Source organism: Sceloporus undulatus, chromosome 6 (assembly GCF_019175285.1).
Source record: "Sceloporus undulatus isolate JIND9_A2432 ecotype Alabama chromosome 6, SceUnd_v1.1, whole genome shotgun sequence".
Lineage (NCBI taxonomy): Eukaryota > Metazoa > Chordata > Lepidosauria > Squamata > Phrynosomatidae > Sceloporus > Sceloporus undulatus.
In genome coordinates this window covers 69,624,914-69,643,369 of record NC_056527.1, presented here as the reverse complement: position 1 = coordinate 69,643,369, position 18,456 = coordinate 69,624,914, and the positions used below count along the sequence as shown (strand labels likewise).

Here is an 18,456-nt window from a genome sequence, read left to right as displayed (position 1 = left end):
CCCCCCGATCCCAGTGTCCTCCAGCCTCTGCAGGACACAGGGACTGGGGAAAAGCAGGGAGCAAGCGTTTGCTCCCAGGATTCCCCCCGATCCCAGTGTCCTCCAGCCTCTGCAGGACACAGGGACTGGGGGAAAGCAGGGAGCGTTTGCTTCCAGGATTCCCCCCAATCCCAGTGTCCTCCAGCCTCTGCAGGGCACAGGGACTGAGGAAAAGCAGGGAGCAAGCGTTTGCACACTGGACTTTCCCCAGCTCAGCTGTCCCTTTGTGAAGAAGCTTGCTGGGCAATCCTATTACCATATTGCCCCACATATAAGTCTACCTGGGGGTTGGGGGGTTGGGTCACTTTCTGGGCAAATATTTCTCGACTTATAGTCGAGTATTTACGTTATATGTTTAACCTTCAGGAACTCCAAGTCATTTTCTAGAAGGAAAGCAACTGACACACTGAAAGGTTAGGATGGATGTCTCCAAACTGACGGACCTTCTTTTAATACATAAGAAAGCCACTGAACAAAATTTTTAGGTTTTAGCTTTGTAAGTTTATCAGAGAGAATATTAGTTCAGAGTGAGGGTATACACTTTTTATGCAGGTGGGTTCCAGGTTCATTATTTGTCAGATCCAATTAAAATATATAAAGTGGCAAAGATTTCTTCTTGGTATTTGGAAAATATCAGTAAGAGTTGACATCCTGAGCTACTCAAGTCAGTCCACATAGAGCCATCTCATAGCTACAAGGCTAGAACTATGCTATCTCGGGCACCATTGCAACACTTTAAAGAAGTGCAAAAAAAAAAATCATTTCCTTGTGTGATAGCTAATGTGCACTAATAGATCACCAGGAGCTGCTGCATGACAAAATTGTTAGAGGGTGACACACATCAGGGCAGTTAAGTTGTTTGGTGTTTAATATATTATCTTTGGTGATTCACATCCATTTATTTTATAGAAAATTGGTTAAAAAAAACCATTTTAACAAGTCCTTCCTTAGGTCTGGGGGCTGATCACACACAAAAAACTGTTCTATAGTCATTGGATTCTGGTAATAAGAAACTAAAACTGTAAGAAACCCCGCACTAATTTTATTTTTACTGAACAAAGTACACATGTTTATGGAGACATTTTTGTCAGCTCACAATATATTTATGCATTAACCAGCATTATCTCACACGCTCCTAGAAAAGATGACTAAGGAAAGAAAGGAAAAGGAAAGACAACTCACTTTCAGTTTGGAGATCATGCTTGCTTCAGCATCATCACTAGCACTGTTCTGGTGTACAAGTCGCTTTGCCAACATTTTTGCATAGAATTTCTGGAACACATCTTTGTCTTCAATGTATTTGAAGACAACCATCTGGAAAGAGCATGTATTTTTAGTATTATTTTTAAAAACCAACTACACATATGCAATCTCAACTTATTGAAAAACCAGGGATCTTAGAACCACAGCACTTTTAAAATGTAAGGGACAGTTGGCTACATAAATAATATGATATGTATGAAATGGCTAGATTAACTATTTTGTTATCTTGGAAATCACCGAATCAACATTAAAAAATGATTAGAAAGAGATAATAATGTTGTGGAAAAGGAAAGCGGTTATCAAGTAGTTTAAAAAAGATGAGAAAAAAATCCCCAAAGTTAATCATTGATATAAGTGTTGCTTATGAGTTTCAATGTTTTCTTTCACTTAGCTACATTTATTCGTTGGTTTACTATCAATGGAAAATTGCCACTCTGCTGTTCTGGGTGACTGTAACTTTTTTTGTATATAATGATGTCCCTTGTAAGAAGTCTTAGTTAAGGAGAAATGAGACTAAAAAAATCTGGAAGTTAATAATCAATCATTTTGTATAGAGGTAAAGATTAATATTACTGAAACTGAAAGAAAAGACAGTACAGTCCACCCATGCCATACACAGGCTTGAGCTCACACAGACAACAAGCACAGGGGAACAAAATGGCACGCATTCGTGCACTGCACATGCTGGAGCACGCCACATTAGAATCAACAGGACTTGAGGCCCCATGTTTTTTCGCATATGGGGGGGGGGTCTAGAATGAATCCCTCATGCATACAAAGAGACCACTGTATTAAAATAGATAAGAAGGACCAACACTGATGAAAAAAGAAACTTTTAATTGCCATTATCATTGGTGTTATTTTTTCCCTGTAATGTCACTTTTGTGGATTGTTGTTTTTTATTTTATGTCAATGTTACTGTTATGCTATATCATTTTTACTGTTATTGTCAATACTGTGGTATGTATTTTTCAATTATGCTAAATAAAACTATTAAAAAATAAAATATAAGGGTGTGTGTGGCTTTTCAAGTAATTTCAAATGTATAGCAATTTAGATTTATACAATTATGAGCATCTATGAACCAAAAAAAAAAAAAAAATTGTGGCAAAATATTTCTTATCGTAGTGCACTTTCAAGTCACTTCTGACATATAGCGACCATAAGGCAAACCTGTTATGAGGTTTTCTTAGAAAAAATTGTTCAGAGGGGATTTGTCATTGAATTTCCTTGAGGCTAAGAGAATTTGACTTGTTCAAGGTCACTCAGGCCCTGTACAGGCCAACCTCAAAGGCCGGCTGGGGTTGGAGTCGCGGTGTAGTGCCTACATGATGCATGTCCCAGCTCCGTCCCCAGGGCAGTGTGATACCATGCGCCACACCGCACAGTGTCACGGTGCTCCTCTGGTGTTGTGTCCACACAACACAGGACCAAAGGAGTGCTGTGAAGCCGTGGTGCTGCAGCTATGGCGCTCATTCTAAGGCACAAAAAGGAACCGCTTTCTGTGGCTCCATTTCTCACCCTGGAAAGGCCAGATCGGGGCCATGGCATGCGGTTGCCATGGCCCCGAACTGACTGTCAAAGGGATGGCTGGAGGCCGCCCCTTCAGGACTTTGTGCACAGCCCCAAAGTGGGCTTTCATGGCTGAGGAAGAACTTCAACCCTGATTCTCCAGATTTTTGCTCTGACACTGGTTCTCATGACAAAATATAAGCACCCCAATGTACAAGTTTTCCTCATTATTATAGTTTCTATTCTAGCTTCAATTTTCACTTACAAGCAGTCTGCAAAAATTAAATAATTACTTGAATTCAGAAAACATTACAGCATGAATGAACCTTACCACTTGATTCAGTGTATCTTCAAGCTCAGCTTCCTCTGGATTCTTCGAGCTGCAGTCAAAAGTGCATTATTGTTGTTATAACTGATCATTTTTACCATCTACAATTCACCTTCCTTTATTTTTAGTGCAACAGTAATGGCTTTATTACCTTTAGCTCAGCTTATAGGACAACCAAACACTCTCCTTTAGGCTGGGGCTGTCAAGCAGCATACAATAATTCCTTAGAAACTGAATTATTATTCGTTTCCCTGGATAGAAACTTGACATCCTCTGCCTTGCACTTACTTACCCCTCTCTGCTATGACACATAACTGTCTAAGCTGGGTGACAACACAGGATGGGTCCTACTGAGCTCTAATAAGGAGAGCTTGCATACATCAACTGTATTTCTTTGAGTGATCATCTCTGAAATCACATAACTGGTTATTCTTGCAACAGTGTAGTGCATGTTCAGAACGTTCTAGAATAGAAGCTAGGCAGATTTTTGACAGTAGCTCTGCTCACCCTCAGCTCTATCTCCACTCTTCCTGCTCATCTACCTCAGTTCCACACCACCAAACAAAGAGTTTCTAGGTTTGGATATCGAACCAGACCTCTGTGAGTAATCAGCAAGTTGGGTCAGACGGGCAGGCAGATGAAGGTCCTGTGGGCCAGATGGAGATGTGATGAAAACCACAGTTGTCTCGGTCACCATGGAGTGCTTAAGATGGTGTTGCCCAGACTGTTCATAAATTCACAACTAGGCCTATAATCAATGGAAAGGGTAGAAGGTGTATAATATCTGACCACTCCAGTGGACAAGGAAAGCCTCACCATGCAATCCATTCTACGGTTTGCTGGACCAAATTTGGAAGCACTGTCCATTCAGATGGCTTGCAAAGAGGTCAACCAATACAGAGTCCCACTGTTGAAAAACCTGCTGAAGAGTGTCAGGATGGAGCATCCATTAATGGACACAAGTTTGACAATCAACTGAGTTGATCTGAAGTCATACTGTCTTCCCTGGGAAGATGAATCACCAGGAGGGCAATTTTCCGTGTGGTACACGAATCACAAATGCATATTGTCAGGCTAAGCAGGGTTTCAGATCTCATACTATCTTGTTTGTTGAGCTAATACATTACTGTTGTGTTGCCAGTTATGATCTGAATGGTTCTGCCTCAAAAGAAGCATTCAAAAACCTGATAGCCTTCTCTCCAAGCAGCATTTTGACTGTATTGATATGGAGAGATGACTCCTTAGCCAACCACTTGCCTTTGATAGCGAGGTGATTCGAATGTGCACCTCAACCTTCTAGTGATGCATCTGTGGTCACTGAGACATGAGACTGAGGCGAGAGGAAGGGCATACCTGCACAAACATTTGCAGCACTGACCCATAACTCCAGAGACATGCGAATGTAGTGAGGCATGGTAAATCATTTGTAAGGTGTGTCCTCCAAAGGATACAAGACAGCACAGTCCACTATTTCAGGTGTTGAAACCAAAGGTGGGCCATAGGGTTGACCAAGGTAGTGGGTGCCATATGTCTGAGTAGAACTTGTATCAACTTGGCAGATGTCCATCTGGAATGTCAGCATCTGAGAATGGCTTTGATTAGTGTCTGAAACCTGTCTTCTGAAAGGTAACTAATTCAACAGTTCTAGAATGAAATCAATGTGTCTATTCAATTAATGTCTGGACTTCACTACCAACAGCTAGTCATATCTATACATGGGAAAACTAATTCTCTAGTCAGAGCCAAGCAGCAACTATGGGTATGCAGTTTGTAAAAACACGAGGAGCTGCAGACAGAATGAAAGGGAGGATGTGGAACTGGAATGCTCTTCTCCCCACAGCAAAAGATAGGAAATGCCCGTGTGATAGTCGAATCCCAGTGTGGAAGTATGCATCCTTGAGATCGAGTGTGGTGAACCAGTCCCCCTTCTGCAACAACGGAAGGATGGTAACCATGCTAAAGCGCCTATGTGAAATGTAGGCATTGATCAGCCTGAGATCCAAAATGTGACAAAGTCTCCATTTTTTCTTTGTGGACTATGAAATAGCAGAAGAATCCCTGATCGACAGATAATGCAGGGATGGATTCCACAGCCTTCTTGTCAAGCAAGACAGCAACTTGGTTGAGGACAATGTTGGAAAGGGGAGTTACACGGACTATCTCTGTTGGGGGATACTCCTTGAACTCAATGGCATACTCCCTCTGGATGATGTTGAAGACCTAGGTGTCAGTAGTGATTGCAGGCCAGGCAAATTGGAAAGGAAACACTCTGTTTCCAAAAGTTGCTGAGGGTACGAAGAAGAGGGTGAGAAAAGCCAAAGGCGCCTGTTGACCTGGTCCTGGCCTTTAAATGATGAGTGATAGTATGATGAAGAAGCCTGCCTCTTTCCTGAAGATGCTGAAGACTGGGAACGGTATCTAGATTTCCTCATAAATGATGAACTAAAGGTACACTACTGTCCAGAGGTGGATTTATGCCTTCTGTACTGAGGTTTGGAGTAGCTCTGATAGCTTGACAGCATACCGTAGTTTTTTAGCCGTAATCTCATTTTTTGTGTAAAAGGAATGTTGGTACTTACCTGTGATAAATTCATTTCCAGCAGGCAGGGTCCTAACATCATTCTCATCCTTGGGTGCTGTCTGCGGCTTTCAGACCCACCTGAGGATCCTGTCCTGTGGTGATGGATGTGGTGAGTCAAACCAGATTTTTCTTGGTTCTAGCTGATGATGGTTGTTCTGTTTCAATAAATGTTGGTTGGTTTTTAACTTACTTACTTCTATTCGCTTAGTTGGCTAATGACTGGCTTCCAAGGGGGCTAGCTCCTCCCCATAAGGGTGCCGGTCTGTTGTTTGTTTGTTGTCCCTGCCCTGCCTACAAGGAGCAAATCGAAGGAGCTACCCAAGTTTCAGGATGTTACAACCCTGCCTGCTGGGAAATGCCAACTTCTCATCTTTACCCTTTTTTAAAAGGCCAGATTCATTGAAGAACATGTCCTCAATAGCTGCTCTCACCTAGCCATATCTTCAGAGAGCCAAAATCTTAGCTGCACAGTCAGCCACATGGCATGTGGAATAAATTTGTTGACTTGCCAAGGAGTACACTTCATTCTGCAGAGTGTTAGCCAGACCCAACATACCAACACATTCAGTCAAAAGTTCAGACTCCAGCATCTATCCCATTCTTGCCATCACTTCTGAAAATTTCTCACATTTGTTCTGAGAATACCCTGTAATCAGCCGGCAATAATGATTTATGCTCCGCTAGTCTATAGGATGGAGATCTGTCCAACAGTTCATCAGATGAAAGCATGGAGAGAGATGTGGTGGTTCAGGCAGCAGTTTTTGCTGGAGAGAATGTTGCTAAGATGGTATCAGCAGTAGGCACAGGCTATACTGGAGATGGCTGAGGCTGTGAAGCAGCAGCCCAAGTGCAACACAGGTGCAAAATGCATGACGATCAATCTCATAGCTGAAGCAAGTGACCGATGAGAATGATCGCAAACATGATGATAAGTGACTTCATAGCTACAGTTGGCCCTTCCCTTACACAGGGGATCCATTCCGGAGGGACCGCCCCACGTAACTGAAATACTGCGTATGCTTGAGGCCCATTGAAAATGATGGGGCTCGTGCACATGGCATGGCGCACATGCCATTGCCTCTTCCAAAGTGTGGCTTCAGCGTAAACTAAAAGTAACGTATCATGCGGGTGCACTGTATAACAGTACAAGGTGCTGTCCCTAGTCCTTCTCATAATACCTCACCACATGTTCATGATGATGATTCCGAGAGCAACAGGTTGAATGTGTCATATGACTATCGTGGTGTTGATGGTCCTGAGAATCATCCTGAACTCTCCTGTCCAACCTCAAACCATGTCTCAGTTATGATCTACCACACTACTGAGGAGTGTCCTAGAGAAGGAGGCAGAGTATCCATCCACAATCCAACACCGAGGAGACAGAAGAATGCCAGGTGAATCACTCCAAATGGATGGGAACTTGAGCAGAAGGCGTTGTCGTTGAGTTACTGTCTCCGCAGAGAATCAACAATCACACTCTCAGAGGCTGACCTTACTTGAACCTTGAAAACATGGAGGGATTCAGCAGGAGAGGTGGGTAGAGCAGTCGATGTAGGGACATTCACAGGTTCAGACTTTGCTGGACCTGAACCAGCATAGATTGACTTAGAAGAAGTATCTTTCTCAAAAGAGCACTTGAATCCTTCTTTTTTCCCCCCTCCTCTTCTGAGCGATGAGGAGAGAAGGGTTCTGGGATAGAAAGTATCCTGGATTTACTGGGATGTGCCAATGGGGTAAGGTTATGAATTGCCTTCTTGGTGTTGAGACTCAATACCGAGGCCTTTCACTTGGGCTATTTTGAGGAAAGCTCAGATTAAAGGTGGCACCCTGCTAGTTTAAAGGAAGTAGCCAGTTCGGAAAAAGATTTGGGTGTAGCAGAAGCAGTTACAGCCAAGAAGATTTGCCCTCAGTCGGCACACCTCTTAAAAGAGGAAGATGATGACATTACTAAGCAGTTCCATTGCCAATAAAGAGTCCGAGGTTGAAGCCAAGAATGGAAGACCAAAAAACAAAACAAAACAAAACAACAACCCTGTAACCAGAATTGGAAAAACAAACCAAGTCATGGGAGAAAGGAAAAGCTGTGAACATGCTGGGTCAAACACTAGTGAGATTCCTTAGATGTTGCTTATGTGGCAGACAAAAAGGAACTGTAGTAAATGGGTGAGAATTGTGGAGATAGAGCTGAGGGTGGGTGGACCTACCACCAAAAACTCTGCCTAGCTTTTCTAGAAGGTTCTACATATGTACTGCTCAGGAATACACAGTTGTTTGAGTCACAGAGACCACCAAGAAAAACCTGTGTACCAATCAGTGGTGTCACTAGGGGTGGTGTCACTAGGGCTGGCGTCACCTGGTGTGGTAACTTATTTACCTTCTCCCATACTTCACCATAGAGAATCCTTAGTAATATTTTTGTACTAATGCAACTCATAAATTGTAATTCCCAATGGTAATACTTGTGATATAAACAACTAGCACAATTAAAATTGTACTTTTAAATTACAACATCATACACGCAGGCAAAATATATTTACATGTTCATAGTTTCGTGTGCTTAAAGTAAAAAATGTGATGTTTTTTAAAGATTATTTTTTTAAAAATTAAAAAATTAATTTTTGATTTGTTTTTTAAAAATGGGCCTCTCCTTTCTCCTCCCACTGAACCTCATCCCACTCACACCATCTCTTCTGGATTTTAATGAGACACAGGTGAATGTCACAGCCTGTTTCTATCAAAAGGCAGATGTTTGGGGAGCAGTGGTGTCCCCAAATCCACACACCCCTTGTGATGCAACTGGTTCCAGTGTTGGATGCTGACTGTTAAATTATGTCAGCAGTATCAGCATCAATTTATGTAGCAGTACACAGCGCTTTGAATACACCATATCCTCCATTTGTACTGATATTTCCCTTAATTGTTATGAAGGCTGGTGGCCCTTCTGTTTTGCCATTTTTTTGCATCACCATTATTTTTTAATATACTTCTGCATATGTATTGGACTATTTTTAGAAGTGAAAGTCACAACATTGCCTCTGTTCTTAAAAATCTGTCAACAAACAGCAAATAATCCCATTCCATTTTCATGTTTCTTTTCTAGCTCGTAAGTCAAACAGAAAATATCACTTCATGTCCCCAATAATTTTACAAGTCTACTAATCAGTATTATATAGAATCACAACTGTTTCAAAACCACACAAGATAGCAATTTTGCCTGCTATAAAAAGATAGGAGAAGTATGGACAAGATCAAGAGTTGGAATACAGTTTAATTTTACCCTGACATGAAGATTAACCTCTAGGAAATTTAAGGATGCAAAACTACTCCCTAATGCATACCTTTTCTTAAGGAGAGAGTCACAATATCGTGCCAACAGCTCTGGGGATTTACTGGATGACTGGGCCATTTTTGTCACTGCATTGTTATTTATAAATCGACCACAAGCCTATGTAGTACACAAGAAAATGAAATTTTCAGATGTCTTCAAAATCATTAACTGTCAATGGTGACTACAGAGTTTAAATCTATTTACCTTGTCTAGTGCAGCTACAAAGCCAGCATCATTGTTGAAAGCAGACATCACCAGTGCATTGTATTTCTTGTGGACATCCAATACTGTTTGTACATACATTTTTGGATCCTATAATTTTTTTTAAAAAAAATGACAAATTCAGTGAATTTCCTAAAATCTCCCAACTACATAGTTCAGAGTAACCTTTGCAGTGCTCAACTATAAAAAAAAGTCTTTGGAAAAACACAGCTTGACTATGTTTAAGTGTGTGTGAGTGTGAGTGTATGGTTGAACACCTCATTTTTCCAACACAATGTGGTTACACTTCTTTCAGTAGAAATTGTATTATGTTACTCTCAACACAATCTTAACTTTACTAGGAGAAAAGTTGTCCAAATCCCATAGTCTCAAGTTTTCATGTACCAAAATATCACAAAAAGAAACCATTTTCTTCATATATATGCAATGCATATTGCTTTAATAAATCTGAAGCATTAACATATTTCCTTTTTTTAAACAACCATCTGCAATTACCATACTTAAGTGAGGAATTATGACCAGATGATCCAATTTTACTCAAGTCTTTCACACAGCTAAAGAAACATAGAAGACCTTTAAAGGAAACATACAAATGAAGAAATAATTTCTTCAATTATTTATTTCCAAGAGCATATAATTCTGAACATTTTCCCAATACCTGAAGATTATACCTATTGTTATATAGCTGGCCCTTCTTATACGCGGATTTGCCATCCGCAGATTTCAGCATCCGCAGATGGCAAACCCGGAAGTTGTCCCCAATGGTGTGCACGTGCGCCACTATTGGGGACAAATGGGACTTGAGCCTCTTGTCCTAAGCACAGATTTTCCATCAGTGCTATCAGATGGAGTGGCACTTCCATGTCTTTCAGACCACTTTATATGATCTATGCAGTCAAAGGATTTGTTGTAGTCTACCGTTTGTCTTTCTTATGGTTACTGCAATGATTCTTTTTCAGTTCCTCAGCTCACTTGGAAACTAACAAAACTAAGAGTTCCTTTAAGGCCGTTCAAAACAGACGCCCTGAATCACACAAGGAGTAACATTAGATCATTTTTTGAGTATTCTGAAAATCCTGGTTTCAAATATACTTTTAAATAGGAAGTCACAGAAGATGTGAAAGCAAACTGCAAATCAAAAGGCAACATAGCATATATATACTCTTAATTCCTTGCCTCTGCATTAACTACTGTGGGCACAATTCTGAAATCAGCCAATTCTTGAAATTACTTTGTGGCATTCCTGATGCTCTAAGAACAGTCTACTCAATGTACTGCACCTTTTGGATATGTGATGACAGTTTTGAAGCTATTTAATAGATAACAGATTTGCAATAATTTGACACAAGCCGCTTTTGAAATAATACTTGCATTTAGTGCAGCCTCTCCACATTTTTCAATTGCAGCTAAACCCTGATTATGAATGTGCGTTTCCAACAGTTTTTTCAGTTCTCCAAGGCCATCTTGGATTCGAGATACAAGATTATACATGCGTCCCAAGTCTGGAAGAAAAGGAAGCAGATAGATACTTTGATCTGTATTGCCATTTAAGCTCTCATCTTCTTTGTTTATATGAGAATTGGTAAGGAAGAAAGTAATACATTAGCAAATATCCATGAGCTGTGCCAAGAAAACAAAAAGACTTTAAACATTTTTGATTAAACATTAAACAACATTGTATAACCCACATAGATAAAAACATCACTGAACAAGACAAAAAATATAAAGCTACTTTTGTAATACAGAGATCTATAACACACTGCAGAAATAATTCAGTTTGATACTACTTTAACTGCCTTGGTTCAAGGCTAGGACATTCTGGGAACTGTAGTTTTGTGAGACATTCAGCCTTCTCTGTCAGAGAGCTCTACTGCCACAACAAATTAAAATTCCCAGGATTCCATAGCACTGAGTTAGGGCAATTAAAGCTGTTTCAAACTGAATTATTTCTGCTTTATGTTTTGGACCAGAGTTTTAACTTGATGACTAATCAATTTTGGAATAGGTTTACTGAAGATAAGATTTTATCATAACTGCCTTGGAATCCTCATCAATTTAAGAATCTGTAAACTGAGCAAGCAGCAGAATTTCTGCAACAGAACCCTTCAGTGTGTCTGTTTTGAGACTGGGTTCCAAAAACTAACTCAGGTTCAAACCACTAAAGTTCCATTATTATAAAGCAAGATAGATAAAATCCAGTACACCCACAACTTTCAGTGGTTAAATTTGGTTTGCCTTAAGGTCACCATCAGTCCAAAATGACTTGAAAGCACACAATAACAATAACAACAACAACAACAATAACAACATCATATGTAAGAGCCAGTGTGGTTTGAGTATGGGACTATGACTGGAGATCAGGGTTGAAAGCCCTGTTCAGCCATGGAAACCTACTGGGTGATCTTGGGCAAATGACACTCTCAGCTTCAGAGGAAAGCAAAAGCAAACTCCCTCTGAACAAATCTTGCCAAGAAACCCCCAAAATAGGTTCACCTTAGAGTCACCAAAAGCCAGAAGCAACTTGTAGGCACACAACAACAAATGCATATATAGAGTTGTTGAGTGCCCTATAAATATAGGTTGATATCAAGCAGTATTTCAGAGAGACCACTAAGAAGAACTTACAGTTTTAGAAAGTGAAGTGGAAACTGCACTCAAGTCACTTGGGAGAGATAAATCACCAGAAACAGGTGACATACCAATGAAGCTGCTTTAAGCAACTGAGAGAGAATCTAACTAGAATCTGTCAACTGATACAGAAACCAAACAATGGCCCAGAGATTGGAGATGCACAATATGCACTCCAATCCCCAAGAAAGAGGTTACCAGGGATTGCAATAACTGCATTAATGTTCCATGCAAGCAAAAAAGAGATGATTGAGGTGGTGACCAAGAATGGAAGAAGGTGGAGGTTGACGAATGGTGACACCAGGAAGGCTTAAAGGGGCATTGTTGATGTTTCTGTGAGGAGAGATCAATCTTTTTAGCAGTGATGTGTGCCTTGCAGAGGTGGTCAAGGGACTTGGTAGTTCTTGAGTTAAACAAACTGTCACCATCAAATGGAAGGTCCTCAACCCTTTGTCATGTCTCTTCTGGGAGATTGGTGTATCAGATCCAAGGGTAATGTCTCAGGGCAACTGCACCAGATGCAACTTTAAAGGTGCAGTCTATAGTTTCTCTTGCAGAGTGGATCTGTTGTGTAGCAAGGACCTGAGCTTCCTGGTTGAAAGACATGGCTGCATTATGTCTTCGGGGAGATCAGAGATAAAAGCCACAATCTTGTCCCAAAGGAATTTCTGGTAAGCAAACATGCAGGCCTGCATGTTATTGACCTTGAAGCTGAAGAGTAAAATCTTCTCCCAAAGGCATCAAGACTTCTGTTCTCTTTATCCACTAGTGTGGAATGTTCTTTTCCTGACAACTTGGACTGTGACGATTCCACTACAATGGAATTAGGAACCAGGTGGTTGAACCAACAAGACGCACCTTCAGGCTGCTTTCTATACAAATTATCTAGTCTCTTAGAAGCTGAGGGTAAGGAAAAGGGCTTCTCCTGGAGTGCTTCATGACCTCCTACAAGGTCAGTGGTAGAAGAATTAGTACTGGGGTTACAGTGTGAGAGCCCACCATCTGAAATACTGGACTGTTGACTGGTGGAGAGGTGGAGTTTTAACTTCAATACTAAGGGCCCCTGGACATTTTCAAGACAACATCTGAGAACATATCCTGTGTAGCAGGGACCATTTGAGTAGTGGGAGACTTAGATTTTTTCTCTTCTTGTCCTTCATCACCTGGAATCACCATGGGGATCAGAATGCCCTTCCAGGGAGTGCGGTCTTTTTCTACTGGACCTGGCCTTCTCAAGGTTGATGAGGTACTGGTTGATATGAAGCTCAGTACTGATGTCAGTTCTATAGCTGGAAGTGGAGGAAGAGTCAATACCAAGGCTGGTGAAGGCTTCTTCAACTTCAAAATAGGGATTGAAGCCAGCCATGTAGACCTGCTTGAGACCACTGATTCAGAAACCTTCAATGACTGTTCCCAGCTATAAACTTTCAGGTGCTGAACCCTGTCTCTCCCACTACAAATGAAAAAACATCCCACAATATGTCTGCCTCCAAAGCAGAAGAGACACTTAAAAGTGCGTGTCAGAGAGAGAGACTTGTTGACCACAAGAGAAGCAATGGTAAAAAAGAGGGGTAGAGGCCATAGAAACAAAGAGAACAATGGACATGCTAGGAATGGGGAAACCTGACAAGGTTCCTTTTTTTAGCAAGCTGGTGAGATTAGAAAAGCGAGGAGGAGGAGGCAGCGGTAAAGAAAAAATAATGGAGCAAGTGACGGAAAACTATTCAGCACCAGAACGCTCAAAGGTGTCTAGCTCTGTCAGCGTACAGAAAGAAACTGAGGAGACAGTAGCATGGCAGGCTGGAGCATGCATGGTAGATAGTGGGGGTCGGGTATTTCTGTCAAGCTACTCAGCTCTAAAATGTTCCGAAGGTGTTCTCTGTGCAGGTGCAAAAATCCATTTGTGTGAGGGACAGAGACAACAATGAAGAACTGGTCTTACATCAGTCATTTAGGGATACAATCAAGGATGAAATCAAACAATTTTATATAGACAATATTTTCCCTAATTGTTCAGAAACTCTCTTATGAGATACACTGAAAGCAGTCATATGAGGTACCTTTATACAGTGCGCCCTTGCTTTATGTGGGAGATCCATTCCAGACTCCTCCACGTAAAGCAAATTACGTGTATGCTCGAGCCCCATTTAAATGAATGGGGCTTGTGCACGTGGCAATGTGCCCCATTAGTCCCTATGGGATGCGCCACCTCTTCCTCCCCGCACAGCTTTCAGCGTATGCTGAAAGCTGCATAAAGTGCACCCACGTATGATGCAGGCGCACTGTACAAGAAGGTTCAAAACAAAAAAGAATCTCAGAGAAAATCCTTGCCAAAGAAAATAATGCAACTAGCCCACTCACATAAATTGACTCAAGATTCAGCAGTATATAATCACAAATAAAAACAGAGATAGGGGAATAAAGCACTTTCAACAATAATGAATATATTTGATCGCCTGTTGTTCAAAAATCTCTGATTCTCAAATATTTTCAATCAGTTTATCATGACAATGAACTGTAAATTGAAGCCAGGAAAATCCTCTGGCCCAGACATATATTCAGAGGAATTCTATAAAATCTTTTATAATGACATTGCCCACATCTAATTAAGCTATTTAATTAAATCATAGATTAAAAACCTTGTCCATGGCATAATTCGAGAATCATTCCAATCCCTCAAACAGGTGAAAATATGATTTCCACATTCTGACTGATAGCCTTTATCAAACAAGATGCCAAAATTTTAACATGAATACTCGCAATCAGAATAAACACCTTCATTACAAATTACATGAATTCAAAACAAGTTGGTTTCATGCCAAACTGAAGACTCCATGATGCCATTTAAAGGGCACTAAATGTGATGTTTCATTTATCCCGTTGAAAACTCCAACAGACTTTATGTCTCTAGACATTTTTTTTTAAATGGCTTCAACAGTGACAAATGAAATTACCTCTTTGGAGTCCTAAGAAAATATGAACTTTGGTAAACATTTGTGAGAATTCCAGAAAGTCTCTATCAAGGATCTAAGGGCTCATTGCCACTTGCAGTTTAAATCAATTCCTGATTTGCCCTTGCTTCTATGGTTTACAACTATGACTATGACTTCTTGACTCTATGGTTTAGTACAAGTCTTACATATCTACAAGTTTTAATGGCCATCTCTTGGGGGTGCTTTGATTGTGAGTTCCTGCATGGTGGGGGGTTGGAGTGGATGATCCTTGTTGTGTCTTCCAACTCTATGTTTCTATGGTATGGAAATTGTTTCCAAAAGGTCCCTTGTTCCCAGAATGAAGAATACGGTATCCAGTTCTGGACACCACAATTCAAAAAGGATGTTGACAAATTGGAGAGTGTCCAGAGGAGGGTGATATACACATATCTTAGATATGTAGATGTGTGATGACTGGTCCTCCAGTCACCTGAGGACTTCTCCTGAACTACAAAGGGTTAATCTGGGAGGAGGTACATGCTAATGGGAGATGACATCACATGCTAATGAGCTGTGACATCATAGCTGATGCAAGGTCTAACTGACCAATCAGAGAGTAGGACCGCGAGATTCAAGAACTTTCTATGGGAAATCTTTAAAAGGCCCTTTGCGGTTCTTGGTCTCTCCCTCTCTCCTCTTGGGGGAAACCATGCTTTCCTTTGTTCTCCATCTTTGTGTTTGTTTGGGGAAACCAGCTGTGTGCTTGCACGGAGGCAGGCAAAAGCGATGCCAGTGGAGCTAGGCCATGAGGGCCAGCTCCTTGTATCTGAAAACTCAACACGGACTACAAATCCCGTCACTGCGTGAGTAGTTAGGAAAACGTGTTAGCTTTTGTTATTTTCAACAATGGCTTGTGTGGAATGAACTCTATAACCATGTTCTTTGACCTGCAAGGCAAAGGGGCTTTGCAAGCGTGACATAAATTCTTTCTATCCTTTTCTATCCCTTTTTTAAAAAATAAACTTCTTTCTTAAAAGCATCTGCTATCTCTCTACTCCTGTACACGTGCTTTAACTCGGCTACTGATTGCTCTGGGTTAGCAAGAAAGGAAACTAGAAGTCTCTCTTCCAAGCAAGTCTCAGTGTGTGCTTGGGGAAAAGAAATATAGTTCATTGGAATTCACTGAGTGGTGGCAGCTAGACTATAGGACCTCCAGAGGTCTCATTCCGCTCAGCAGGTAGTGAGAATGGAGACCTAGGAGATCCTAGAAGGGAAAGTGTGACAAGAAGGGACTCCCTGGGAGTAAAGGGCCACGCACAGGGCGCCAAGGGCTCCAGGGAAAGGCCCCCTCCAGTCATTACAAGATGATACCATATTACTATGGAAAACTAGCGCATTTGGAACAATTACTGAGGAAGTTCAAGGAAGAAAGTGCAAAGGCAGGCAAAGCTGAACCATATAAAGAAAACAAAAATAATGACCACAGAAGAAATACATAAATTCAACCTAGAGAATAAGAAAATCTAAATAGTTAAAGAGTTCCCATACTTAGGATCAAACACTGATCAGATTCGTGACTGCAGCCAAGAAATAAGAATAAGACTAGGAATGGGAATGGGAAAGGCAGTTATGAAAGAACTAGACAAGATCCTAAAGAGTAAAGATATACAACTGAGCACAAAAGTTAGAACTGTCCAAGCCACTGTGTTTCTCAGTCCCATATATGCATGTGAGAGCTGGACAGTGAAAAAAGCAGATAAGAAGAAAATCAGCTCATTTGAAATGTGATGTTGGAGAAGAGTGCTGAGAATACCATAGGCAGCCAAAACAAACAAACAAATGGGTTCTTGAACAGATCAAGCCTTAAATATCCCTAGAAGCCAAAATGATCAAATTGTCCTACTTTGGCCATATCGTGAGAAGACATGATTCATTAGAAAAGACAATAACGCTAGGAAAGGTAGAAGGTAAATGAAAGAAAAGAAGGCTGAATGTCAGATAGATTCAAACAGGGAGGACAAAGGAGTAAGTCTGCAGGACTTGAGAACAGCAGTGGAGGATAGGGGATCTTGGGATGTCTCATCCACAGGGTTACTATGAGTCAAAGTCGACTGGAAGGCAGTTAACAAAAATAACAATAGGGACTATAGGAACAACAGAGTTTATAGGTAAAATCTTATTTTGTAAACTCCTAATAAGCGGTGAATGATGTGATAGTGGCAAGAATAATATAGTGTGATTCAAAAATTGATCCAAAAATGTATCTGAAACAAGCAAGTCATCAATATGTATATATTATGCTTAACATCCTTAATAGTACGGGATATATGTTGTGTCAAGACATCATTCACAGATTTAGGATGCCTGGCTAGTACAATAAATTATTCAAAATCTAGGTGCATTAATATTAACATCCCAATACAAGATTAATATACAATTCAACAAATTCAACGGCCAACTGTCATCGTCCAGCCTGGAGGGAGTGAGAGGGCGGGTCCAACACCATTGGGACTGCCCTGAAGGGACAGAGCCCTCCCTCCACGGCCAACCATCATCGTCCAGTCTAGAGGGAGTGAGAGGGCGGGCCCAACACCATCGGGACTGCCCTGAAGAGACAGAGCCCTCCCTTCACGGCCAACTGTCATCGTCCAGCCTGGAGGGAGAGGTAGGGGCTAATTTTGTATTGCAATTTTTATTGTACACCACTATGATCATTGCGGAATAATGGTCTATAAATAAAACAACTTATGATGATGATGATTATTATTATTATTATTAAATATTAAATTTAGATGCTTGCCTTACTAGCTTAATTTTTTTTAGGAATTATTGCTGCTAAAGACTCAAATCTTAAAAAGGTAAAGGTAATCCCTTGACATGAATGTCTAGTCATAACCAACTGTAGAGGGTGGTGCTCATCTCCATTACTAACCTAGCTTTATCTGAGGACTGCTCTGGTGGTTGTGGGGCCAGCATGACTGCACCTCCTCCTCTGTGAGCCGCATCCGGCCCGCGGGCCGGAGGGTTGCCGACCCCTGCACTAGGGTTTGGTGCTAAGACCAACAGTGGATACCAAAATCTATGGATACTCAAATCCCATTATATACAAAGGTGTAATAAAATGCCATCTGCATATAATTTTATATATACATTTTCTTTCAAAGAGGTTGAACTGGTTTTAAAAGAAGCACAGGGCAAAATACTATTCCAGTTGCTATCTGGCATGGAAGTATCTAGATCTGTTTGCCAATCTGTTTAAATTTCTTTTAGAGCTTCATACTGATAATCAAAAAAGCATTGTATATATTTGATACAAAATCTCTTGTATTTGTTAAAGTAACACAACAGTCCCCAAAAGGCTACTGATCTTCATAGGACCCTCAATACGTAGTACAGTTGACCTTCCGTGTCCATGAATTCTGCCACTTGAAGATATATATATTTTTAAAAAAGCAAAAAAGCAAACCCTGATCTTGTATTTTGATATAATGCATACCATTTTATTTGCTCTTAAGAGTGCTTAATTAATAAAAAATAAATCACCTTAAAATTAAAATAAAGTTTTGATTTTAGATATTAATTACAACTACAATTGAAAATGGATATTTAAACCAGTGCAGTT

General features: G+C 40.7%; 2 protein-coding genes across 4 annotated transcripts in view; both read right to left on the bottom strand.

Annotated features, from left to right (window-relative positions):
* The window catches only part of PIGA (phosphatidylinositol glycan anchor biosynthesis class A), a 579,723-nt gene that overhangs the window by 288,019 nt on the left and 273,248 nt on the right, over window positions 1–18,456 (bottom strand). The gene's annotated exons all lie outside the window — the stretch shown is intronic.
* CUL1 (cullin 1) overlaps window positions 1–18,456 on the bottom strand; it is a 73,964-nt gene that overhangs the window by 23,411 nt on the left and 32,097 nt on the right. Inside the window, exons 9-13 of the mRNA XM_042471207.1 lie at window positions 10,645–10,775; window positions 9,256–9,363; window positions 9,062–9,168; window positions 3,146–3,194; window positions 1,222–1,353 (exon numbers count right to left, since the gene is read on the bottom strand). Of these exons, the coding sequence (XP_042327141.1) occupies window positions 1,222–1,353; window positions 3,146–3,194; window positions 9,062–9,168; window positions 9,256–9,363; window positions 10,645–10,775 (527 nt within the window). The remainder of the gene's footprint in view (window positions 1–1,221; window positions 1,354–3,145; window positions 3,195–9,061; window positions 9,169–9,255; window positions 9,364–10,644; window positions 10,776–18,456) is intronic.